The sequence below is a fragment of the Melanerpes formicivorus genome, unplaced genomic scaffold (assembly GCF_026170545.1).
Source record: "Melanerpes formicivorus ecotype bairdi unplaced genomic scaffold, bMelFor1.0.p_v2 SCAF_7, whole genome shotgun sequence".
In the NCBI taxonomy this organism is placed as follows: Eukaryota; Metazoa; Chordata; class Aves; order Piciformes; family Picidae; genus Melanerpes; species Melanerpes formicivorus.
This window is the reverse complement of record NW_027142359.1, coordinates 5,141,122-5,167,448: the sequence shown is the minus strand read 5'-3', so window position 1 is coordinate 5,167,448 and position 26,327 is coordinate 5,141,122. Positions and strand designations below refer to the sequence as shown.

General features: G+C 41.1%; 1 protein-coding gene across 12 annotated transcripts in view; it reads right to left on the bottom strand.

The window, feature by feature from the left end:
- Positions 1 to 26,327, bottom strand: part of NFIA (nuclear factor I A) — a 255,292-nt gene that overhangs the window by 59,360 nt on the left and 169,605 nt on the right. For 5 of the 12 annotated variants that reach the window (XM_068140738.1, XM_068140735.1, XM_068140736.1 and 2 more), the window contains 4 exons: positions 24,071 to 24,188; positions 21,388 to 21,515; positions 4,998 to 5,084; positions 3,875 to 3,913 (listed from right to left, as the gene is read on the bottom strand). In XM_068140738.1, the coding sequence (XP_067996839.1) occupies positions 3,875 to 3,913; positions 4,998 to 5,084; positions 21,388 to 21,515; positions 24,071 to 24,188 (372 nt within the window). The remainder of the gene's footprint in view (positions 1 to 3,874; positions 3,914 to 4,997; positions 5,085 to 21,387; positions 21,516 to 24,070; positions 24,189 to 26,327) is intronic. The other 7 variants (XM_068140747.1, XM_068140743.1, XM_068140746.1 and 4 more) reach the window with 2 other exon arrangements.

Sequence of the window (26,327 nt, the reverse complement as noted above, 5' to 3'; positions counted from 1 at the left end):
TTTCCAAAACTCTGCACTTCGCAAACCTCCAGCCCAAGTTTAATCAGTGAACGCACGGGGGTACTTCATGTTCCTCATCTTCTAAGGGGCACTGGAGCATTGTGATGGTTTTAATTCCTCTACCTCCTCATGTTTGCCAGTATAGAAATGCACCACATACGAGTCTTTCTTGAGTACAGCTAAAGATCTTCAAATGTTCATGTGTGAAGCTGATATATATATTTGAACGGACCAGAAAATGATGCGCGAGAACTGGATGCACAAATCTTTCCCAGAACAAATAAATAGCTATGAACCTATTTTCCATATACCTATGCACCTTACCAATGGAGGTACTGAAATCAAGATTAGCTCTGATGGAGTGAATGGAGCCACAACGGTGTAAGAGGAGAGCAAGCCCTTTTCTCTCCAAATCTACAGCTGTTTCTGTATCTCTTTCTGTATATCCATCCAATTTCACTTCTTTAATTACTAACATGATTCCAACAGCACACATCTAAACAATAACTCCATCTCTCAAGACAGCCACATTGGTAGACCAGCTAATATTCAACTCCAAAGATGACTTTTGGATAATTATCCCCAATATTCCCAGCAGCTCTCTGCCACTAGACTCTTGATGGAGATTTCATAACAAAAAACTATGAGTGAAATATGGTATGGATCTTCATTCTCAAGGGACACTATGAGAAGGAATCACAGAAGCTCAGATATTACCAAGTGGACCATGAATTCAACAACATGCAGAACAGATAGATAATGCAGAAAAAAACCAAGCTGGCTATTGAAGAAAAAAAAAACAACCTGATATGTGGGAAGAATTTTGCAAGGAATTTTCATCCTTCTGTGCAAATTGTTCCAGCAATTTCACTGAAATCAGTTATCAACAGAAATGCTGATCAGCTGCTTTTATTTTTTTCCCTGGGAAATTCTTAATTTCAAGCTTCTTGAAATTTTCATGGCTATACTGTCAGTCATAGTAAGTCTGTTCTCCTTAGTGATGAGCAAACTTTGTCATCAGCTGAGATATGATCACACTAACTGCCATCCATCAGTTTGCTGTATTAGTTACTCCAGTATACACAAAACACAACGCAGATGGAAAATCACTCATCCTAATGAAGTGCTCTTCAGTTTCTATGTTCTGAATGGATACTTGCTCTCCTGGTCACATTCTGAGTTACCATCATCACTGATTAACTACCTGCCAGTGAGTACCTCGCTTCACAGGACTACGTCCAGCTTAATAAACAGTGATTTTACAGCAGAAAAATGAAAGCTCCCCATCTATCCACTTACCAAACTACTGCATATGCATCACCAACACACACAACCTCAGAACTCGACATCTGACAGATCATCAGGAAAACAGAGCTAATCTATCCGTACCCATCAACATCATATCATAGGTGACTGCCAGATACTTAAGAAGCTATCCAAAAGAAATGTCACAACTCTTTTTCAAGACACTACAAAAGGAATGTTCCAAATAAAATAAAGCAAATGCACATACAAGTAAATGAGCCAAAGAACTTAATAAAAAGAGATTGATTCAAATGAGGACCAGAATGTTCAAAAAGGACTAAAAGAATAAGAGAGGTGCCAAAGGCACATTAAATAGATTCAGTGGCTTTAGGTTTTAAATGCTTTTGGACTTCTCAGCAGTTTTTAGCCAAAAATGATAATCTGAGTTAGAATCAAAATTCTGATGTCACTTAGGAAAAAGAAGGTTGAAATTTCTCCTCTGTAAATGATCACTGCTTCGTTTACAGGAGAGAAATATTAGTATATTCTTATGAAAAATCTTGCCTAGGCAATTTTAAACCCAAGCACTACGGTGTTCACCATTATTTTAAACTCTACCCCATTAAAGTCTGTCTTAAGTGGTTTGCTGCCATGTTTCCATAGAGTGTACATTAGCTTCTCTGCTTGTGTTTACAGCATTATCTGGAGTGTTTTAGATTTCTCAAGTCAGCCTTCCATCCCGGTTTGTCACCCAAGTGGTTCTTTCAATAACTAATAAACTGCTACTAAGTATATTATCAATTTCTTCAAAATATAATTTAACAAGTTTTAGATTTAAAAACTTTAATGAGAAGTGTGATAAACAGCAAGATACCAGTTCAGTTTTCCCTGTGAGTTAATGTTATTTTCAGTATCGTTTTTTGCATTGTACAAATATATATGGATTTAATAAGAATAACCCCCCCCTTCTAATGACGTCTTTAGACAACTCATCTAAAATTCATTACTACATTTGTTTCATTTCAAATGTTATTTGAGAGTTTTTCAGCATACTTGGCAGATTAGATATAGGAGCAGGGCCAAACTGCATCCATCCATAGGAGAATATACCTTTACGTGGGTGCTTGGGGGATGGAACATCTATAGCTGTGAGGCAAAAAAAATGCCATCATAAATTTGGATGGCATTTACAAAGCCCTCTAAAAAGTCTTTGCATATGATTATAGCTGAGGTATGATATTTTTGCAAGTAAAAGACCCAGAATAGATTTATGTTTCAACTATATCTTCCTGAGATGCATATGGATGCTAAATTGCAAGCAATACTAAAGGGAATTTTAGTAACTGAAGAGGATGGAGTCAAATGTTCTGGTTTATTATTTGTTTGTTTGGGGTTTTTTCCCCCAGAATCATTTGCCCATTATTTGCATGTCATCAAGAGATCATTGGCTACCCAAGCTATATGTGACAATGATCTCTGCTAAATGCTGAAGGCATGAGATGGAGATGGGTAAATATGGAGATTTTTTCAACCTGTGACCTCAGTTACTGCACAGTAATGTTTTAAAATTACTTTTATGATGACAAGACTAAGTTTGGCATTAATATAAGGTTTGAAGTCTTAATCGGTATCCGATGCCATTGAACATATGTTTTAATTAATGAAAAAGCTGTGGTCAGGATTGGAAATAGCTCAGGTAATTTACCATGTACTGCAAAGTCACCTGATTTCTGCACAATTTGAGGTCGAAGACATTACTCCAAAGAAAGAAAGAGTTGCAAACTGAATTCATGTGCATCGTACCAAACTGGAATGGATTTATAATTTGACAGGTCAAGAGTGTACTCATGGAACTGTTATGTACTGCTATCCAGTGGTTCCTGGTACTTTCACAGGATGACTGCTGAGGTTGGACAGTCACAGGACTGAGCAGTCATCTAATTTCTCCATAACACAAAAAATAATTTGTAGCTGACCTACAGCTGCTGTGCTCTTTTACTGGAAAGCGTCCATTGCCAGTTGTACGCTGGTGAGTGCCTGCTGGCATGGCACTGGTGACCTGGGGAAGGTTTGGCAGCTCCCATGCAGCAAAGACTTAAACTGCTTCCCAACAGATCGGCTCTCAGGCAGGTGAGATCAGATAGGTGAAATCAGCCTCATTTTTCTGCATTCCCAATGGCTTTAGGATTCTGGTAAGAGCAAAGAATCCCCCTGGAAGATATGAAACGTTCCCACCGCAGAGAAGGCAGAGCACAGCAGTTTGGCATTGGCATCAGTTCCAGAGGAGCTGTGTATGACCAATCTGCCTGCAGGTCTGCTTGAATGATCTGCCCAATACCTCTCTCATCTACTGAGCAATTTAAAACACTTCTGACAGAGAGGCAAAGGGCTCACAGGGAAAATGCCTCTGCAAGTTCCATGAGAACAGGCATGGAAAAGGCAGAGGTAACATTTAAGTGCTCCTTCCAGTGCTACCACTCTCGCACAGTGCTCAGCACAAGCTCCCTCCTTACTAGACACCGGAGGACCCACACGAGAGGGACAATCTGCTACCTCCCCCCCAATCCAACACAAAATGTCTATGCACCCAGAACAAGAGCATTGGCATTGTTTGAATAAGCACACCCACCATGTAGTGCTCCGCGGTGGTCGGGGTTTCTTAGATATCCTAATTTTATAAAAAGAAAGTAAAAGAAGAAAAAAGAAACAAGGTGAGAGAGAACACTATCATATTTTGTTAGCAAGCAGGATACTGTGTGAAATCTTGGCCCAGTGAAGTAATAAAGGGGAAGCTTTTCAGCTTGCTTAATGGAAAACTTAGTAGCAAATAGTAAAATTAGCAAAATACCACATTGCAGAAAAAGTGGGTGCGTTTAGGTTCAATTAAGCTGTAGAAAGGAAAATGGCACTTTAGTTTAGAAAAATGAAAGGACAGAGGGAGCTATCAGAAGCAACTTTACAGAATTGGTATGCATGAGGATGCTGCTTCACTGGACCAAGAAAGCTACAGTATGGGACAGGATTTTTGTTTTATTAGACACTTTGCTAGATAGCTTTGTCGAACCTCAGAAACTGCTGCTCTGGCATTATGAAATAATCCTACATAACTTGATCTCATGAGCCTAGGAACACAGAAAAATAGCCATGCCAAATCAGATTACAGGGATCCTCTCTCTGACAGTGGTAACTAATGGATGCCTAGAAAAGAGTAAAAAAGACCAGGGAAAGCGTACAGTGATAATTCCCCAAAACACTCTTCCAGCCTCCAAAGATTTGTGAGTCAAGGACTTCTAGGACAGAGTTGTAATCATAGTAGTGAAGATACTCAAATCCAAATGCATAGATTTACATCCCCTCCCTCCTCCCTCCCTCCCCCCCTCCCTTTTTTTTTTGTTTTTGGATTTTTACCCCCATGAGATTTCTACCAGTCACACAAAAAAAAGTTTCACAGTTTGGTGCTGGCAAGTCCAGTGTTCTTGCCACTAACTCTGAATGAGCTAACAACTTTCAAGCCCAATGATGTCATGTGTATAAGAGCATCCAACACTGTTTCCTATGTAAAAAAAAAAAGAAAAAAGAAAAAAGTGACCTGTGTGCTGAGGTGCTCTAAGTGAATATACTTTGGGAGATTTGATTTATAAAAAAAAAAAAAAAAAAAGGCAAGAATCTGGCTGTAAATTGATATTAACATTTTTCAGTATATGTGTAAAACACATGTTTCAGAAGAATAGAAGAGAGAAACTGTCACTCACTGGGAAGCTTTAGAGCTATCTGGCTCCCTGGGAAACTGCATGCAACTATTCTGGTGTCCAAGGGTTTGACCAGTGAGTTTCCTCTTCCTGCAAAGAATGAATGCAGAAGTAATAGAAAGTCTGAGGGGGAAGATTTTAGCAAATGGCTAAAGATACTCCTATTCTGCCCACTCCAGCAGGTAGGAAGCAGGTGGTGGTGGTGGTGAAAGAGAAAGGGTGGGAAAGGACAAACACCTACATTCCCCTCCCAGGAGCTGGCACAGGGGAAGGGCAGGAGGTTAACCTAGCAGAGACTCACACCCTTGCAGCTCAGCCCTCTAAAATCCCTTTGTGATGCTGCATTAACATGCAACGATGCCGACAGGTCACCGCAGTCCCAGCACTGCCACACAATGTCAGGACGTTCTGCTCTGATTCTCCGGGGTCTTGCTGTGAGTCCCTTTCAGGACGGAGCATGGCTCACCGGCACTTGGTGATTCAAACTTAGTACGCTGAGGTGGCTGAGCTTCATTACTGCTGCGCCCAGGAACAGAAAAATCCTGTATGCCCAGACAGCCACAGTGACTTCTTAAGTGTCCTGTTTTATTTTAGTGTCAACTTTTCTGGGGAGTTTTTCTGAAGCTTTAATTTTCTAATTGAATTGGTGTCTATGGGTGAAATTTTCACATTATAAAAGAACCAGTAAAAATAGAGGTCTGGGGGGAAAAAAAGAAAAGAAAAAGCTTATCCTTACATTTTTGATGGCAGATTGATGTGGTAAGAGTCTAAAGGCAGAAGTGATATATTAGGGAGTCCCCTATAACTTTACTTAAAGCAAAAATCAGAAAGTGATCAGAAAGTTTTATAGAGGAGAGGAGAAATATAATTTTAAGCCTCTTAAAATTGCCTGAACTGTGAAATCAAGTAATGAACACTAGAAAAGGATCTGTCAGCTGGAATCAAAGCTTAGACTAGTCAGCATTTTCTTCCTAAACCTTATTATGGCAAAGATTTTTCGTCTCTGCACTCTGTTCATCCCAACAAATAAACCGACTTGACCTCCACCTGTTACTTGGTGAAGTCTGCTGTCATCTCTGACTAAACCCTATTCTTTCCCTTCAAAGCTCTCTGCACCACTGAGAAGGTGGGAAGCCACAGCTGTGCACCGATTTGAGTGGAGACCAGTTCAGAACCAGACAGTGTTTCACAGCACAAATTACAAGCGACAGAGAAGGGAAAAAAAAAATTGGGGGAAAAAAAAAATGTAGTGCCAATGAATTCTGGAAGGGGGCAACATTTTTCATCAATTTAACAATGAGGTTTTCATAGAAAGAAGCTTTTTTGTTTGGTTTTTTTTTTAAATGTGTGTGATATTATGAACTAGCATCTGAAACAAGAAACACTTTGCTTATGTCATAACAATGAATCTGTGCTAACACCACATAGGAAGAAGCAGTGAACATAATGGAAGCTATATGTGTTTCTTTTCTATTTCCTAAGTTTAAGGCATGAACTGTTTTCAAAGAGGTTCAGCACCAAATGCATGTAGGTTACTAGGCTTAGAAACAAGTTATGGCTATAGAATATAACACTGCTAAATAATAATCATAAAAATAATAATATTATGGAACACAAAACAGCAAGATATGTCATGAGGAAAACTGTACAGCTACAGCAGCCACTTCTTCAAATAGATCATCATGACAAAACCATGTAAGAAGCTTTCTAATACAAAGGCATATCAGAAAAAGCCATTTCATATAAAGTTGGACTTCTCTGGGTGATTAATGCTACGTTCAACAAAGGAGACAGTGTCTGTCTAATTACATTAAATACTTATCTTCGAGGGATTGGCAGGGTGTTTCTGCTCAATGTCACTTTTCATGACAATGTAATGATAGATCCGTTTACTTACCAGTGCCATTAGCAAAAATTGTACTGTTTTCTCAACTGCCCTCATATCATGAAAATATTTGATTAACAGACTGTAGCTTATCTAATACTCTAAGCAACATATTCTGCATAGTTTTCTCTCTATTAAAAGAACAAGATTACAGCTTGTAAAAATTTTATTGCACTCACACACACACACAAGATAAATAAATGAATAATGTGTGATATAGTTCAAGTATCTTACTTGTTCACAAACCAGGTTTGTTTGATTTAAAGTATTAACTTAAAATAGGAGGATTTTTTGGGGGAAACAAGCAAACAAAGTCAGTAGTCTGAGGCACTACTTCCCATCCAGTCTTTAGTTAGTATTTCCTTTTCATTTCAGCACATCTTTTGAAACTTTTAATACCTTAGGGAAGGAAAAAAAAAAAAAAAAAAGAAAATAAAAGAAAAAAAGCTTTCATTCCTTTGCTGAAAAATAGATATGGCCATATCCCAAAGTCTTTAAAATGCACCACACCATGAACTGACTCTTCAGAGTCACGCTCTGTGCCAACATACAGAGAACAATAAACCTCTGGAAGAATGTAGAGAGCAAAGACAGTTTATATAGTAACAAGGTAATTTCATAAACCTATATTGAAGAGAAAGTCTGTGATGTAAGGTTCTAGCAGTATATATGAGCTACCTGATATTTACTAACAAGGTTAAACTACTATCTGTTCATCTCAGCACTCTTCATAATTCACTTTTTAACGGATGGACAGGAAAAGTCAGCAGTGTATGGCACAGATCATTTCAGAAATAGGACAAGACAGCTCACGGCAGTATCTGTTTCAAACCATGCTCCATCTTTCCATACGATCACATCAAAAGTCTATACTTAGCAACCACAATACTTCAAATCTAGTCATAAATCCTTTGAGCAGTAGATTTATATTTCTAAGTAAACCAGCAAATTTGAAAAACAAAGACTCCTGAGGAGGAGGTGTCACTGTCAACTGGTACCACTGGTACCACGTATCGTGCATCAGTTCTCCTCCTCTCGGCGGCTTACGCCTGTGCAGGAGAAGGCACTTGGGAAGCTTCCTTCAGCGAGGAGTTAGGACATCAACCCCATTTTGTTACAGCTCCTCACACTGCCATGAAATGGCAGCAGGAACGTACCCAAAATTACTCCTATTAGGCACAACTCGACACAGCAATGCAAAATTAACCCAAACTGTCTTCTAAAAATCCCTTGCAAGTGACTCTTGCAGCAAGAAGACACCGCAGCCAACTGCCACATAGGGCTCTCCAAATTAATAATGGATTTAGGATATTCATTCTCTGAGCTGTGAGGGTTTGGGGTGTGTCTGCAATTATCTAGATATAAGTCTGACACACATTATCCTTCTATCAATGTCATTTCCCTCAGTAGCCAACAGATTATCAGCAGCTTTGTGATATTCCAGGTGTCAAAAGAAGAATTAAAACCACAACAATCACACAAACAAAGGGACAAAAGAGGGGATACGTGTTTCTGAGCCCTGCATATCAATTTAATATGTGCAGCTGACAATGATGCAAATGTCCTCGGGAGAGAGGCAGCAAGATCTGTGCCCAAACATACACACACCACCGTCAGCAAGATGGCAGGGAACAGAAGCAGTAGGATTCCCAGCCCAGGACACATGCCTCAGCAGGCAAAGCAACCCAATGAAACAATCCTCTGGTTGGGGAGAATTTTGGAAGCACCTGATATGGAAAAGGGCCCTAAACAAGCCAGATGGTACTTTTAGCTGGCAGCAGAAAGTAGGAGACAGCCAAAAACATTACAGCATTTCCCCAAGAGGCCAGCAAATCGATTTTTAACCTTCTTTTTTCCCCCTTTTTTAAAGTGATGCTATGAATATCAAAATAATGTTTCTATGCATTTTAAAATCACTAATTTTATGAATAATACACTTAAGAAGGCAACAACTGAAAGAGATGAGAAAGGAATGGATTTTACACTTTCCCAGGGTAGTTGCATATTTGACATCAGGTTTCTATTCAGGCATTGCCACTGTTTACTCTGCATTAAGTGTCAGGTTTTGTTCAGGGTTTTCCACATAGCATTAAAGAGAAAAATCCTGTAGAAGTAGAAAAATCACAGAATACCAGGTTGGAAGGGACCCCAAGGATCATCTGGTCCAATCTTTCTTGGCAAAAGCAAGAGAAATAGCACTGAAAAATCACAAGAGCACAACAGTTGAAGGAACACGGGAGAAATTACGTTTGTAAGACTGCTTTGCTCTCAAAACCTGTGCTCCCCCACCAAATTATTTGGTTTCTTAGATGGTGATTTTTAAACAGAGGGCAAACAATTTATTTAATACTTACAAGTTCCCAGTTGGTTAAGGATTTGCATAAGAATTACAGCTGGTTTGAGGGTCTTTTAATTTTTAACACCTCCAAATGGCCAGAATTTGCAATTCCACCTGGATGACGGGACTCTTTTCAGGAATCAATTTGATGTCAGATGTCAAAGCTTTACTTTGACAATCAGAAGCAGCTTCTTCCACAGCATGTTCAGATTAGGTGTGGCTGAGCAGCTTTCACTCAAGGAATGGAAAAAAGATCCAGATTGTAAGGATTGAAAGGGCAGAGCAAGGTAAAGGAGTCATAAAACAAGTGGTAATGACCACAACTCTTTGCTTCAAAGGAGCACCTCACACCTAAGACTGGGCAAAATCACAAGACGACTCATGGTGACACTTTACTTTCATTTGCTGTTATTTTGGTTAAGAGTATAGGCAAGTCCTATGACAGGGTTAAATCTGGACTACATCCAAAGTGCTCTCTCCTGTTCAGAGCAAGGTAGTACATTAGTGTGCTGCACCACAGATAATACTCCTGGAGATAAACCTGGGCTGCTGTAATGAAAGGGGATGTTACACTAAGTGCAAGTCCATACATTTATATTTTTCAAATCTCATTGATTGGAAAACCTTACTTTTAAAATAAAATATACTTCTATCCTAAAAATGTAACTCAAGATGTCGTCTTCAGCCCTTGCTGATATAAAATAGCCCCATTCTTTTCAGGAGTACTGCTCTTGGACATGAGGACTGCATCTCCCTCTCTTGGCTTTTGGGGGTTCAAAGATCTGCACACAAAGCCCAGTGAGGCAAATGAAGACTGTGCACAACACAGTAAAACAGCCTATAATTTTCCAGCTAATTTTAGCAACAGGACCTCTTATGTTATGCCTTTTGGTGTATATGACACTAAAAATAGCAGCAACCATTGATGTAAGAGAATAGAAGAAAGGATGATCTCACTGGGGCTGTGGGCTGGGCAAGAGTGGTGTGGGGAAGCAGAGGTGGAGGGTGCTGTGGGTTACCTGCTCTCCCTTGGGCAAGACACCAGTGAAACCAGAGTAAGACTGAATCCAGTATACCTGCTAGATGAAGATGGTACTCACTTTAAGTTTTTGTGAAGCTGAAAAAGGAGAGAAAGCTACTAGAATTTAACTAGCATCCCTAATTTGCCTGCAGTGTCCTGATCATAGCCACTCAGCTGTACAGGTTAGTGCTGTGAGTTCTTGGGTTATGGGTCAAGGTTACAGCTTACTCACTCTGGGAGAGCAACACAGCTGCTATCACAGCACATATACATTCCTGAAGGTATAGGATGGCTCTGCAGCCACTCAGCCAAATTGTTACCTGAGCTAACAGGCTGCTAGACAGATTTCTCTGCTTTCCTATGCTCACTGACTGCTGCGGTCAAAGTGTTGGGGCAGCACTTAACTTGAAAGAAAGTAACCAGGGAATGATTTATTCACTACTTCTGGCAGTAAAAAAAAAACACCAAACAAAACAAAACAAAAAACCAACACCACAAAGGAGCATCAAGTAAAATGATCAGGCCACAGACAAAAGAAGTGGTTCTTCCTTACACAGCACCAAGTAACACTGGAACTTGCTGCTATGGGAAGTTATAGAGGTTGAAATAAAGAATGGGATAAAACCAACTGAGCACATCTCCAGAAGAAAAGTCCGCTGTAAGCTGTCAAACACAAAGATGCAAACAAAGCCTTTGGCTCTTGAAACCAAGCTGTCTGCTGCCAAAAATCTGTGAAGCTGTACTCTGTCCTGCTGCTGTGGTCCTAGGTGTCCACTACCACTCTTCTCAAAGGTGACATGCTGAGCTAGGTGAGCCTTCAGTCAAGCTGAAAGAGCCATTTTTTGTTCTCTGTGGGCAGATCCACAGCTTTTGTAGGCTGGAACATGCTGTAACTGGCAGCTGAGGAAAACTGCAGCAGATAGCCACCTCAATGAAGTTAAGTTCTCAGGATTGCTCCTCACATGGTGCAGAATCAGGGGAACGTCTCAAGTTAGTGTGGCAGACACAGTGTGGGAAAGGAAATGGAAAAAAAAAAAAAGAGGTCTAATTCAGTCTGCTTCCTGGTCCTGGTCTTGTACCATCTTCTCTCTGTCCCTTAACACCTCTCATGACACATTTTACCTTTGGGTGAAAATATCTCCTTTAAAATAAAGCCTGATTTTCTCCTCTAGAGCAAAGATCAAAATGTGTGCACAGAGTACAGTAGCCGCAGTGTGTGCCACACAGTGGAGTGATGGTTGTACCGGGAATGCTAATAAACAGTGCCGAGAGCAGAACTTCTGCATAAAAAAAAAGAGGGTGTATGTTACATCGCTCCCCCTCTCCCCTGTCTCATGCAGTATTTACACAGCTGTGCTTTGTAAAATGTGTAGGGGAGTTTTTTATTATTATTTTTTGGTAATTTATTTACCTAAGATAGCCCAGCATCTGTTTTGTGGTAAGCTTCTTTCACAAAGTTTCACAGTTGCCTTGACTGATGCAAAAGGAGGTCATGGTCCCTACTTAGAGATCCTAAAACCATTTGTTTCAACTACTTAGCCATTCCATTTGGCTAATTTGTGTCCTCTTCTGTCTTTTTGGTTTGTCCTCTGCCTGGAAGTGGGCATCTCTTGGGGAACTGAACTGGCTAGATGTGTATTTTAGTTATCTGTTTTATGAAATGCAGAAGTGCAGAGGAATTTGCAATAATATGCATAATTTACTGGCTCTCAATATGTACTGTATATTGGCCCTAAAAACTACTAATATTTTCCAGCTGCCTCCAAAAAAACCCTAAAAACCAACAACAAGAAAACAACCCAAAAAACCCACAAAAAAGCACAACCCTCCCCCCCAAAACCCAAACACCCAACCCGCCAAACAAAGCAAAACAAAAAAACCCCCAAACCCAAACACCAAACCAAAAACCAACAACCAAAAACCCTCAACCAAAACACCCCAGAGTTCAATTCAATCTGTGCAGTGGGTCCTTTCCCATGACGGCCTACACAGGTGAAGACTTTTCCTGTGTTCTGAAGAATTAATATGCCTGAGCATTTCTGTACCAGCAGCATACCACAGGAGATAAAATATTGCTCCTGCTTCCCAAACACATTAGAAAAAGCAAGTCTGCTGATCTCAACTGCTAAGACAGCACATGAAAGGAATGCAGTCCATTTCCTAACCAAGATCTAATCTATAGACGAGTTTATAGATCCAAGTCAACATCCTGAATTGGTCCCAGAAGCAAACAAGAAAACTAGTTCAACTTTTGGAAGACAGGTACAATACTTTCAATGTGTTTCATCTTATTTTGCAATTAGACAATCCTATGCTACACTATCAGATGATCTTCAAGAGTAACTGCATCAGAGCAGATGTGTCTGGAGCTCACAAAGATTCACGTTTGACAGACTCCAAATCAGCAAGGAAAACACAGTTGTATTCAAACAGAGGGTGCTTCTGTCCTTCAGAGCTTAGCTCTGAAAACATGCAGAACTGGTCTGGTTTTGTCCCAATACCAAGGAAGCTTAGAGATTTCACTTGGTGTCAAAAGGAAAGCACATTCCATATCAGTGTCTCTGCTGGTGTGTATGTTAAACAGAACAGGTGGCAGAATATGGCTCAACCAGCAAGGACATCTGAAGAACATTAGATCCATGGAATACTAACACGGCTCTTGATGATCTTAGAGGTTTTACCCCAACCTTAATGACTCCATGATTAGAGGAATCCCATTGTCATGAGGAAGCACTGTTCCAGCCTTCATCAGGGAATAATTTTTAGCACTAAATCTTTCCTATCAGTCTGAAAAATGATTCAGATGATACTGATTGAGGGTAGACCCAGAAGTAGCTTAGGTGATCTTATGGCTGTCAATAGCATGCTGAAGACCTGCTTTGAACTTGGTCGTTAAAGTCATTGAAAACAGTAAGTATGGACAATGCTAGCACCAGGCCAGTTGAAAACACAGCTTTAATTTAATATCTGAAGTGAAACACTTTCTGCATTTTTAAACTCAGATCTCCTACAGCTCCATAGCCATTTTTAAATGATACATTTCCTGACATCTGGAGTCAGATGCACGAAGCAGAGCCATAAGATTGACTGACTGAGTTCTCTGGGACCATACTGAAGGGATGTTTTCCTTGGGGGATTACAGCAAAGCTGAGGCATGTGCTCTAACCCTTGCATGGGATTATTAATTTTATTAAAAATGGAAAGTATGGTTTAAGTCTGAATCTCAGAGCCAAGTCTGTTGTGTTGACTAGTGTCTGGGGAAAAAACAAAACAAAACAAAACCAAACAACAAAACCCAAACCACACAAACCTTTGAGGGATATGAAAACACCTAGGACTCTTTGATCTGAACTGACTTTTCAGTCAGTAGTTCTTTCCCCACCTCAAACATCCTCCCATGGATTTGGGACAGTAATGCCAGCAACGTGGTATGCTGTCACAGGTCTCATGCTACTACATGAATTGCCAAAGAAAAGCTGAGCTATTGATCCAGTGGTAATTTACTGTCAAAATAACTACGTCTGTTACAGCCAATGAGTAGTGCTAATCATTTGACTTGATGAATGCAAGGGACTGACAATGCTTAAAGCACCGCTATTGACCTGCTGTGTTTTTCTTAGCTCACATGAAGTTCTTGATCTTTGCTGGCCTTGCCCAATTAGAGTTTGAGCTATCCATTAGGTGCAGTTCTGGAAAAGTTCTGTTGAAAATAAACAACAATTTGTATATTGGTGAGTAACTCATCAACTATGCAGCAGCCTGATTCTGATTGCCTGGCAGAAAAACACACACATTTTGTGCAGTATCTGATAAAAGATCTATAATGTGCTAACACAAACCTATCATGTAGCACCTGTGACTAACAGATTGTGATATCAAAGTCTTGATGCCTAAGTGCTCCTGTAAATGCATTAAACTTTTAGCGGCAGGAACTGTAGACTGCCAGTGACAAGGAGCTGATACGGTATTTCAGTACAAGTTGATAAGTGTTATTGCTTTTAGAAGAAAAGAAAAAAAATTACATTCTTGAAAACCACTGGGCAGCTTGTGTTTTGATGGGATACTGTAATGAAGAGAGCAGGGATAAGGGAAACACATGGACTCTATGAAAGCAATTTAAGAAAAACTCTGCATTCTGCAGTAGCTGAGTTCCTTGCAGTATGCTCCCATCGTATGTTTGGCTTCAGGCATCTACCTGTTCACTTGAAACCAGCTTTTTAAGAGGCAGTGTGCACATGGGGCCATGGTTAATTCCATGCACAAGTAACAGAAGCATAGAAGATAGCACAGGCCCAAAGAGGCTCTGCTTCTTATTTGTGGATGTTGGAAGACTCTAAGAGTGGGGAGAAATGTGTGAAACTGTATAAAGCCTGGGAGATGAGAAAAAGCATGGGTCTGGATGGGAACAGGGAAGTGGGGTGAACAGGAGCAGAAGACTTCATCACAGTAGACAGCCTAACAAAGGTCAGAAGTTCTTCAGAGAAAATGAACATTGGAAGTTTGCATGAACTGGGTGGCAACAGTTTGTCTGCCATATCTACAACTTGCGGCATCTCTTCAGCTTAGCAGCACAAATGAGCCTGACAAAATTCTCTCTGCTGTAGACAAAAATGTTCTGGCCACCAGAGAAACATGATCTGTTTCTGACCTCCCATTCGAACGGCCAAACTATGCCGTGGGCTGGAGGTTTGTCTGGTTGCGAAATGTTCCCACTGTCTTAAGATATTAAGTTCAGCGGAGGAAAAAATGGCACTGCAGCCTGCTGATAGATGTGTTAAGGTATGTAATGAAGCTGCTGCACAAGGCAGGTCCAATCTTAATGGCTGTGTGAGTGTGCTGCCCGACTTTTCTTCACACACTGAGAACTGGAGGGCAAGACAATGTCACACCTGGGAAGTACTGAATAAATATAATTGGCAGGGATCCTGGATGTAGACCTCCTCTGGTCTAAGGAAAAGAGATGTTTCTTTGGTTTTGTCTTTCTTAAATAGGTCTGTGAGCATCCAAAGAGTTCAGCTTAAGGAAATTAATAAAGATTGTGAAATTCCAGAGCCTAGTTACAATCCAGTGAAAACTGCCCACTCCAGCAAGTCACTGAAAAGTAGTGCCAGAAAGTTATTTGATATTGAATACTCCAGGTCTGAAGTTGAATGTTTTCCCAGTAAAAAGGGATTATTTTTCTATTCCTTATTTTGTATAATACATGGTTCTCATGTTTTTCATCATAGTTTCTACAGTCAGTCCCTTGAATCATTGGCGGTAATGCAGCACAATCATTGGAAACCTCTGTGTGCTCTGAGTTAGTGTGTGGCATCCAGCCTTTTGATGAGCCCATAGACCTTTTGCCTGAGGACAGATCAGATGCACTCTGCATCACTGATGCTGGGACATACTACACATATTTTATCTTCTAGGAGGTGCCAGACAACAACTGTGTTTAGGACCTAAAGAACGCATAAAGAACACAATCTGTGATCTCCATTATACCACTTTCTCTGGCATTTCCAAGATATAATTCCAAACAGACTTTGCAAACAAACTCTTGTGGTCAGCTGATCTCTGCCTGAGTGAGCCTTTCTGATGTAAGACATAAATAAAAGTTTCTTAGTAAACATGGAGAAGATTTTGTCTTGTGTGCTGAGAATTTGCTAAGAAGAAAGCCCTTGCTAGATTTAAGAAAAGAGTTATTGAAGCAAGAGTTTGGACTGGCTGCCTGCATGTGGTTGTTCTACAACTAGTAATGAGAAGAGACACAGTACCATTAAAGTTAGGGGCACTGCCACTGCAAGGGAAATACTCCAGAATAGGATGTCAGTTCTTCATCTGCATAGAAATTGCTCAGAGATTATTTTCAGACAGTCCTACAGATGATGACAAGAGAATGAGCAGCACTAGTCTGAGTGGTGTAGGGAGCAATCATGAGGCCGACTTTAATAGCTCCTTTACTACTAAAGACATGTCTGGCAGTCTAACAGGGAGCTCTCCAGCTTTCTGCAGGTTCATATAAAATTATCAACTTCATGAGTCCCTGGAATTGTAAATATGTCTTTCATTCAGTCATGCAGTGCAAATGTGATTACTAATTCTTTAAGGTTTTTGCACTGAAAGTCTCATGAGGTTTTCAAAGTAAAGACACAGAAGAGCCTAGCACAGAGTGATCAGCAGCAGAACAGCTGGGGTGGAGCTACGGGAAGGGAAAGTGGATGATCATGGGAGGTCTGTCACCCTTCCAATGGAAGGAGGACCACAGAGCTCTATCCATGTTGCAGGTGGACATAGCACTGTAAATTGGTCAAGACTGCAACTGAAGCAGAGCTAAATGTCTCTTCAGATATCTCAAGAAGCACAAGGATGACCAACATGTACCTTTCCTGGCATTGCTGTCCTCCAAACTAATTTGTGGAAGTACAAGTACCAGGAAGACCTAATTAAAGAAACTAAAAGGATACTCTGAATTTGCATCTTAAGCATTACTCCTCAGTTGAATCAAGAGACTGCATTAAAGAAAATGTGAAAATTGAATACCAATATACATTAAACTCATACTTCTCTTAGTATGGAATTAAAAACCTTGTACGTGTAATTATGGCTTACCCCTATTACAAGCAGAGCTGCCACAGAACTGAACATGGGCCAGCTTTGTGCAGGAGTTCAAAGCCAGCCTAGTGCTGCCTTAGTTTCTATCTAACATCATCTTTATCCTCTCTTGCCCTTCTTCTCAGTTTACAAGAGTTATGTACTGAAAGTGCTGAGATAAAGTAATGGTAAGGAGGATACTGCAAAAGGTATTTGAAAAGCAGAAGTAATTTACTACATGTCTGCTTTGTTTTACTTCCTAAGCCTTCCTGTTGTGAAGGGAAATTCATCTTTTCTGGCAGACTCCAGCCTTTTTAGGCCTGAGAGCTCCCCAGGAGCTTTCGAGTGCAGGTAAATGGATGCAAGACTCAAGGAGTACAGTACAAGGAACATAGAATTAATGTTGGGTTCTGTTTTGGCTGTCACATCTGACATACAAGGAGAGTGCTATATCCTTGCTTGCAAGAACTATCTAGATGTAAAAAAACGTGAGGCTGAGTCTTCTGCTTATTACTAAGGTCTGAAAAGCCAGGAATGGAAGGGTCATACTCCTGGTGGGTGAAGCATGTAGGATCTACACCCAGCAAAGCCTCTACGCAAGACAGATGTCAGGGTGCCCCAAGCCCCAGGGAGGACTGCGGATGGACAATAGGTGCAGCCTGTATTCTGCACGCAGCGGAGACCCTGAGAGTAGGCACAGGGGAAGCATCCACTGCCTAATCTAAATAGCACACAGAGTGTTTTTGTCCTCTTCTGTTCTCCTGCCAGTTTGCACATATGTTCTGAGTATACAGCCTGCCCTCCAAAGACCACTTACAGGGGCAATCACAGGGAAGCAAAGCAGGAAGAAAGTATCCAAAAAGGGAATTTGTTCAAGAGAAAAAAACGGAGACAGATGTAGAGTGACTAGTCACGGCTGGCGGTAAATAACCCTCTGCCTGGAGTGCTCTCTTTCTCTAAGAAGAGTCTACATATTCCATTTCATATTTCCTTTCTAGGAAGTCAAATCTTTGTTTTCCTGGAATTTCTTTTTTTTTCTTTTTTTTTTTTTTTTTTCTTTCCCCTATACCATTTTTCCTTTCTATATGGTCTAAAATAATCTCCTTTCTCTTCTGCAGTGTGCTTACTTTCCAGTGTGACATTTCTTCACTTTCCCTGACTGTCCCCAACAATGCCTTCACTACAACCCTCCCACGGTCTCTGTGCCATGAGTACCTGCCTCTGTTTCTACACATGCATGAGCACATGGGTGCTTCACACCTGTTCCTGCATTCAAGTCCCCAGTTTTTCTCATGTGCCCACCTCAGAACTAAGCAAATGCAACACACAGAGACAGAATATTCATCCTCTTGCTCCCATAAACCTGTCAAGGCATATAGGCCAAGCAGCTATCTCTGCATAAATCTAAATCTCCTGTGAGGAAGCAATCTACTCAAAGGCAATAAAGCCAAAGGATATATTATTATCTTTGGTGTGGATCCTACTGGGCTGGAAGGTTGGTTGCTGGCTCCTCTCTGAACTTTCCTTCCCAGCCAGAACAGCTATCCCACAGACAAGTCTAAGCTTCCTTTCCTTGGTTTGATTTCCTTCTCCCGTTGTTTGGCCAGTAACCCAAAGGACAGGCTTTAATTATGGAGTTTGGAAACCTGGCTTACACTCCTCTGCCAGCACAGGATAAAACTTCAGCCTCCCTTCTGAACCAGCATCATTCTGCACCACTGATACCTGCATTATCCCATGCAGCATAAAATGAACCACATGGAAGAAGAGCCAAGTCAAACAAAAAGATGGCTTTTGTCTTTAAACGTCTACTGCCAGTTTCACTGAGAAAAATCCCAAATGCTGAAGCTCAGAGGCTCTTGTATGTTAGAACTGTGCCATCATTTTGACTGTAGATTAAATAAATGGCAAGGTCTTTTTCTGGACAGGAGAGACTTGGGAAAGGATGGATCTAAAACAAGCCCAGGCTCCAAAGCTCCCCTCTCATGGAGAAAAGCTGCATCAAGCCACCGAGTAATAGGGGATGTTAACATCATTTGTACAGCTTTTAGATGACCAATATATTTTCTAGGCAGATGTCCCACTGAAGACTCATAAAACATTTTACACTTCTGGAGATAAAGCACCCATGTCAAACACAAAGGGTCAGATGTTAATATCAGACCCAGGTGTGATTCCTGAGGTAAGGCAGTGTACTGTGCACAGACCACAGCAGGATGTGTCCCTCAGCAGAAAGTACCTTGTGCCATTGATGTAACACTCTTGTCCTGGCACGGAAGGACACTTCAGTACTGTTTTGTCCTTCACCACTGATGAGCTGTGGCTCTCTAGGTAATCTCTCTGCTCATCCAATGACCCTGTTTTACAGAGAAGCTGAGGCAATGAATTCAGAGGACAGGCTGCTGGAAAGCAACAGCAGAAGTCTTGGGGTGGGGTTGTGTGGATATAGCATAAAGATGATTTGAAAGTGCATCCCACACAGGCAGGATAAAGCTCTTTTTCTTCATAGCTGTGACAGTGATAGATGGCTGGATGAATCTGAGCTATATCTAGTTGGTACCTGGCCTGAGTCCCTGATGTTGCAAGGTGATTTTCTGCCATTTTACAGGCAAGACTAAGCAGAATCTGAGCTTTTTCTGTAGTGAGGAAGGTCATGAGGAAGGAAGAACCTTCTCTTCTCTACTTGTTCTTGCCTTTCTAAGCACCTCAGGAAGTTTGACATGGGCAGTCGTGGTTCTTCATGATGGGCACCCATTGGTGCCAAGAGTGGTGGAGGTGCTTTGGAGGCACTCAGCTCAGCAGCTCAGTACCACCATCTAGTCAGGACATGGATGAGACAGAAGTAATGACTACACACAGGGAAACCCACCAGAAGTGACAGCAAAATTAATAGCCAACTCCTGGCTGTTGCACAAACGGAGAACATTTGTCATTAACAAAGACTACCCCAAACTTTGGGGGGAGCTAGCTCCCAGCCTGACAGTGATGTAGAAGCAGTGACCCAGTCAGCTTTTAGCCATCTGCGTCTGCAGAGGAGGTTGTGATCTCTCCCTTTCCATGGGCGCTGAGCTTTTGTTCATGTTTTTGCCGCTCCATGAGCGGACTGGCTTAGTACAAGGTGAAGCTCTGCCTTACATCATCTGGAGCCTGGAGCTGATGGAGGAAACAGCCCCTAGTGTCCTACTGAGCAGCATACCTCACTGAAAACACCAGAGCCCTGGGGATGGTGGCAGCAAGGCAGTTACAGGGAGCCTGGCACTTGTCTGCCTGCAGGTCCACCCTCTCCTCCTGCCAAAGTGCCACATCTGCAGTCAATAAGGGCCCACAAGCTGGCTCCTCCTCATTAGAGGAGAGAGGGCAGCTGGCAGGGGATCCTCCAAGGGCTCCCAGGCGCAGGAATCAGTCCCCTCCCAGTCTGGAATAGCCCAAATTTGGTGACTTTCTGGGCATGCTGTAAAGGACAGCTGTTTGACAGGGTCTCCAGAGAAAGCTGTGGGTATGCTTCCTACATGATGAAGGATATAGGTGGCTGGCCAAGTGCCCACAGAACTGATTTTAATGCTGTTCAGGTTGAATTTACTTTTCTGTGCTGTATAGTTCATTATACACAGTTCCCTGGGTAAGCATGTGTTTTTTCTAAACAAACCCAAACCATACTATTTTAAACCCAAACAAACAAGAGAGAAAGAAAAAAACCCCATATTGCGAAAGATTCTTGGGGCTGTTCAGAGAGCCCTCTCAAACACTAGGAGACTGAAGATGAAAGCACCGCTTGCCTTCATCTAACAAACAAGGCTTCTGTTATTTTGTTGGCTATAAATACTTGATTATATAGCTGTAAGCAAAACTGAGGCATTAACTTCACCTCTCCACATAGCAGTGACCCAGGAAAATATTTCCAATAGTATTAAGCACCCAGATGATCTCCAGATAAGTGATCAATGGATAGTTAAATATGTAACATAACCCAAGAGATGATCAACACAAAAGTTCACACACAAAACTTAACTGAGGCAGAAGAGCTGTTTCCTACACCTCATGAAATATCACGCTCAGTGATATATCTGTTTTGATACAAATCCTCCAATCACACTTCATAGTATTACAGATTAAGAAAACAACTCCTTCTTCAAGCCTCTTAAAAGTCATTACTAAGTGAGCTCAAGTGTTATATCATGCTTGAAAAGTCCTTCTACCTTATATAAGTTTAGGGATATTTATTTAAACAGGATAACAGCAGGGCAAAGCCCTCACAGGTACTGGTTTTTGCTAAGCAATTGACACCATTCTGTCAGTATTGAATCTGGATGTTTCGACAGAAAAACGATTGCCTGTCTTCTCTGCATTATTTAAATACTTCAGATATTTGGCCAAAACACAGAAATGACACACTAACAGAAACATTCGCAGCTGCAGCAGCAACAAAACCTCTACAATATTTTCATTAGTATAACTTCTCTCAGAAGAAGTCACAAGCTGTTTAGAACTGGTCACCTTTCTCTACAGTGTATTCTGGTAAGAAGACAGAGCAACTGGAGATGACATTCTGGGGCTCCTGAAAGCCATGGCTTACCTGGCTCCACTTCATGCCATCCACTTGACTGGCTGCCACTTCCTGGAGAGCGCCCTTGGCTTGTATAAAATGGCTCCTCACCAGGACTGTCCATCTCATCCTCCACAGACTTGAGACGTTTTGTAGAGCTGAGAAAGCAAAAACACATCAAAAGTTCATTGTGTATGGAAAGGAACAAAAGCAATTCTGTTGGAACCTATCTTGCTAGCTCTGCTTCAGAGGAACTTGATTATGGAAACTATAACAGATTTAGGGCCTGGAGAAGGGGAAGCACAGCTATTCTGCCTGCCCAACCTCTCAGCACCTACTTGTTTCTGATTTGCTTCAGTGAGACATAAAACAACTCTCAGAGAGTAGAGAGTGAAGCCCCAAACACACCTGAGTTTAACTAGAAGATAGTTTAACACCTGAGCTTTTGCAAGAGGACATTCTTCAAAGCACAACAGAGGTCAATAAAAATTTAATTGATATTGCATGATTTTTGCAACCTGAATGAGCATGGTAATGACATACAAGACTCATTTTAACTGACAGGTTTTTCCACAGCTTTGTCTGAAAGGCCAATTGTTTATCAATCCAAAATTATATTTTCAACCTTTTAACCATAGCCTTTATATTAACCCAGACTTTACTCCCATAAGAAGTATAGGATAGCAAATGATGGAAGACTCTATTCTTGGCTTACATTTTCTTGCAAATGTAAGCATTTGAATGATAGAAGAATCCATTCTTGGTACAAACCCTCACATTATCCTATAAGCATTTTATTCTGCAACTCTGTGCCACCAAGCTTAGAGCGTCTCCCCACCCCAAACAGTTGCCTCTGGCCACTGTCAGCACTAAAGGCTTCCCTCGTGATATAGCACACCTCCTTCTCCAAAGGCTCAGGAGACAGAAAAGCCCTTTCAATGGTCTCTGGTGGCCCCTGACTCACACATTAGTAGTTCTGCAGGGGGAAGATCCTCAAGCCAAAGATACTCAGCTTGGCTCTGTTTTCTCTAATGAGTTGCACAGACTGGAAGGGGACGTTACTGAGAGTTCTCTTCTAAGTACTTTTCCAAGACTGGGCCAGCTTACTTTTTTCACCAAATCTGTATTCTATTAAGACATTCAAGAACAGACTCCTCTGTTCAGGGGGAATGTATTTAACAGACATAAAATATTCCACTGCATTTTCTATTGGTTTAAAGCTTGGAGGCTCTCTGCAGCTCCCCACCTGAAGTTCTCTGCACAGGTAGGAGCTGGCGGGTATGCAAAATGAGTTTGTGAGAAACAGGAAGAAAAGTCTCGTGGTATGCAAGGAATGCAGGTTTGGCCATTCCTTAATTTACAGAATTGTTTTGTGTCAATAGGGGAAATTGTGTGCATACAATATAATTACCACCTGATAATTCTGCTGAGTCTGTGTATTTAAGGAATTTTTTTAAATATTTTTTTTTGACTGACTGGGAACAGCCTAATGAGAGGAAAACAAACATATTACCGAGTTATTAACTACCCATGCTGTTTATAATTAGCTCCTTATCAGTGGTAGCTATTTGCAGAAGAATAGAAGAGCAACAACTGAGCTCTTAAGTAACATTAATAACCCCACTTTTCTTGCTTCTGGAGTCACAAGCAAATCCTACCTGAGAAGGGTGTTAATGATGAGCACTGTAGGGTATGCAAAAAGAAAACAAACCAAAAAAAGAGCACAAAGTTTTTAATTGATATGTAATGGGAATTGTAGTCACTGAGCTTCATAATGTGCTTGCTAAGTGCACAATGTAGAATGCTCTTCCAATCACTGCAAACTGTAAGAAGTTATTGCTAAGAGCCTCTCTTTAAAGATATTTTGTTTTAAATAAAAACAACAACTAGATTCAAATTACAGAGACTTTTCACATGTGCACTTGCTTACTGCAAAGCTGGTGGCACTGCAGACTGAGATAAAAACGTAAAAGTACCCTGGGCTGAAGTTAGACTTTCTTGTCATGTGTTTGAAATAAGTGATCTATTTTGGCTTTAGGGGGGGGGCGGGGGGGGGAAATCAATCTTGTTCCTTAATAGTGTTCAAGACTATGAGAGTGACTGGGCTTGTTTATAAATCTAATGTCACGGATGGTTAAAGGTAAAAAATAAAAAATATCCTTGTCTGATAGTTGGCATCTAAGCCAAAATCAAAATCAGACTGGGTAGTCATCCGCATTAACAATTCACTTTTCCAAAGGCTGAGTCACGAATTTCTGAATGCTACATGAAAACTAGGATGCATCATAGACTGGGGTCCTAAACCGTGTTAGTTTCTTAGATAACACTTTTAACAGTAAAAAAATGAATGTGAGTATATCTTAAGACTTTTCTGCTAAGACAAAGTGGCACGTTTCAGTATGTTTCAAATTTCTTATGTTTCTGCTGCAAGCGAAAGAAACTCCAACAATTCCAGCGGAACCTCTCCTGATACGCTGTGTTGAAAGCCAGAAGTTACAAAAATCAGTGCCGCAGTTTTTCCTACAAGCTTGTGCATATAAAAAGAACTTTAACAGCAATCCAGCTGAACATTCAGCTCTGTGAATCTGAAACAGCTCCACATCTTGAGGCCCCCAAACAGCTTGTCAAAGAATTTAATGGTTACTTTCCTAGATGAGTAATGATGCTGGTCTGGGTTTCCAAGTAACCTGGTAGTAGGCAGAGATTAAATTACCTGGTAGAGGATGTGCTAGGTAAAGACCTCCTCATTGCTCCTGGGCTCATGCTGTAGTATGAAGAACTTTCCAAATCTGAGAGGGAGAAATTAGGGCCTGTTCCTGCAGCTATTGGTGCTGTGGAAACAAAAGAGATTGCAGTCAGTAAGTCATGTGAATACAGCATGAATTGCACTTCACAATCACCTTCTTCTTCCTCAGGAGTGTGTTTAGTTTCACAATGAGAACAGGTGGGATATGGAAATTAGGATGTGCTAATGTTAACTGGCACTGCAATCAAGAAGATGCAGACTTTATCAAGAATACAATGTTCCATGACTCCTCCTTACATTTCTCCAAAGCTATTGTCTTTTTAAAATCCAAATTAAACAATTATGGCAAGACTTTCTCTAAGCACTGCTTTTCTATTAATATCACTCTAACATCTAATGAAACTTGTTGCTTTTGCTTTTAGGACAACATTACTTCTATTGGCATAGTTATAAATAGGCTGCCTCATCCCAGTAGTGTGCTTGGCATAATCTATAAGCAGTATAGGCAGGGAAGTACACACCTCAGGACCTTTGGTACATACGTGATGTACATCAACAAGCACAGAGGTTACAAATGCTCCTCGGAGAAAGCACAGAAGCAGATGAGAAACCTGAGTTCTCTTCTGGCTGTGAGCATCTGAGCTTTCCTCTGGCCTCTCCTCCAGCTAAAGCTGGTCTGGCAAAGTTAATGCTGGCGGGGGGGGGGGGGGGGGGGCGGAACTTCAACCCACCACAAGCAGAGTTAAAGACATCTATGATATGACTCTCAAAAACTTCTATCCAGAAGTCAGCTCCCACTGCTGACTTCTTATTACCTTACCCAGCACGCAGGCTTTATTGTAAGGCCTATGAATACCTTTAATTTCCCTGTCATAGAGCCTTGGTTCTGCATTAAAACATTATGAATTCCTACACACCCTGAAGTTTGAAGGCACAAAGCTATGGACTCTATGTGCCATATTCTTGGAAGAGATGAGGAATGGAGCAGATTAATGTTAAGGTCAACAGAAAATGCATTTCACAAAAAACCCCAAACCAAACCAAAGAAGCCACTATAGGGCAAATGGTACCATATCCACTGCTGCTGTTCCAGTGCTATTTACAGGACAATGCAACTCTGGGAGCTGACAATTAGAGATCATGATTTCTCTCTCACATTTCAGAGCCATTGGAAAAAGGAACGTACTCACACAATAAAATGCACAAGCTTGGCCTGGAACCTATTGTCTGAGAGCCCTGATTCACAGCAACAAAGGCAAAGCAGTCTCAATGCCACACAAGGATGCTGAGCCAAGTTTAATCTTTGGTCTGAGAATCTGGCCCATTTTCAAATGAGAAAAAAAATTTCACTCTGACGGGGCAGGAGTGAGGAAATGAAGACAGGATAGCTCCTATCACCCAGCTAACATGTCTGGGCTCAAACACAGGCTTCTGGGAGTTCTGCCATTGACTGTAATGGGGCCAGTATTTCACCCCAAGTCTTAAGGAGCTCACAATGTCAGATTTGACAGAGGAATAATGTAGCTTTGCAGCTGCCTCATCATCCCCACAAGACAATTAGTTGTTGTTTGGCAAGGATCTTTTAAGAACGTTATTGAGACAGAAAGGGAACAGCCTGGATGGCCACGGAGTTTGAAAAGCACGGGACGGAAAATACACAACGCCATTAAAACTTGAGAAAATCTGGAATGACCATTAACAGCAATGAAGTTGGGAAGTAATTTATGACAAGGACATTCAGACCCTTTGTTATCTTCTCTTAACTATCATAGGCTTCCTGCAGGCTGAGTATATGAGAGGGTGTGTTAACAGAAAGAAAGAAAAATTAAGGACAGTAACATTAACTCGTTTTATCAATTTGTGCTTTCTGCAACAGTTTCCTGACAGCAGCTACAAGGGGCTGATGAATTTGCATGGAAAAAGAAACTGGTGTAAGTAATTTGTGTAAAAGGTAACACGGACATGGACTGCTATAATTTAGACACCCTGCAGATAGCAGACTGCTGCAGTGTGAGCAGTTATGGGTTAGAAAAATGACCACGCTGCAGTCAGTCTGACTTGAATGGAAATCAATCATAAAGGTACTCGCTGCAGCATCTACTCCACAGTTTTCAGCAACTTCCTTGCCAAACAGATTTGTGCTCTGTAAACCCTTTGCTGATCAATTCCTCTGCACCCTCTACATACCAAAGCCTAACTTACAGGTTAAGCACACTATTTTCCA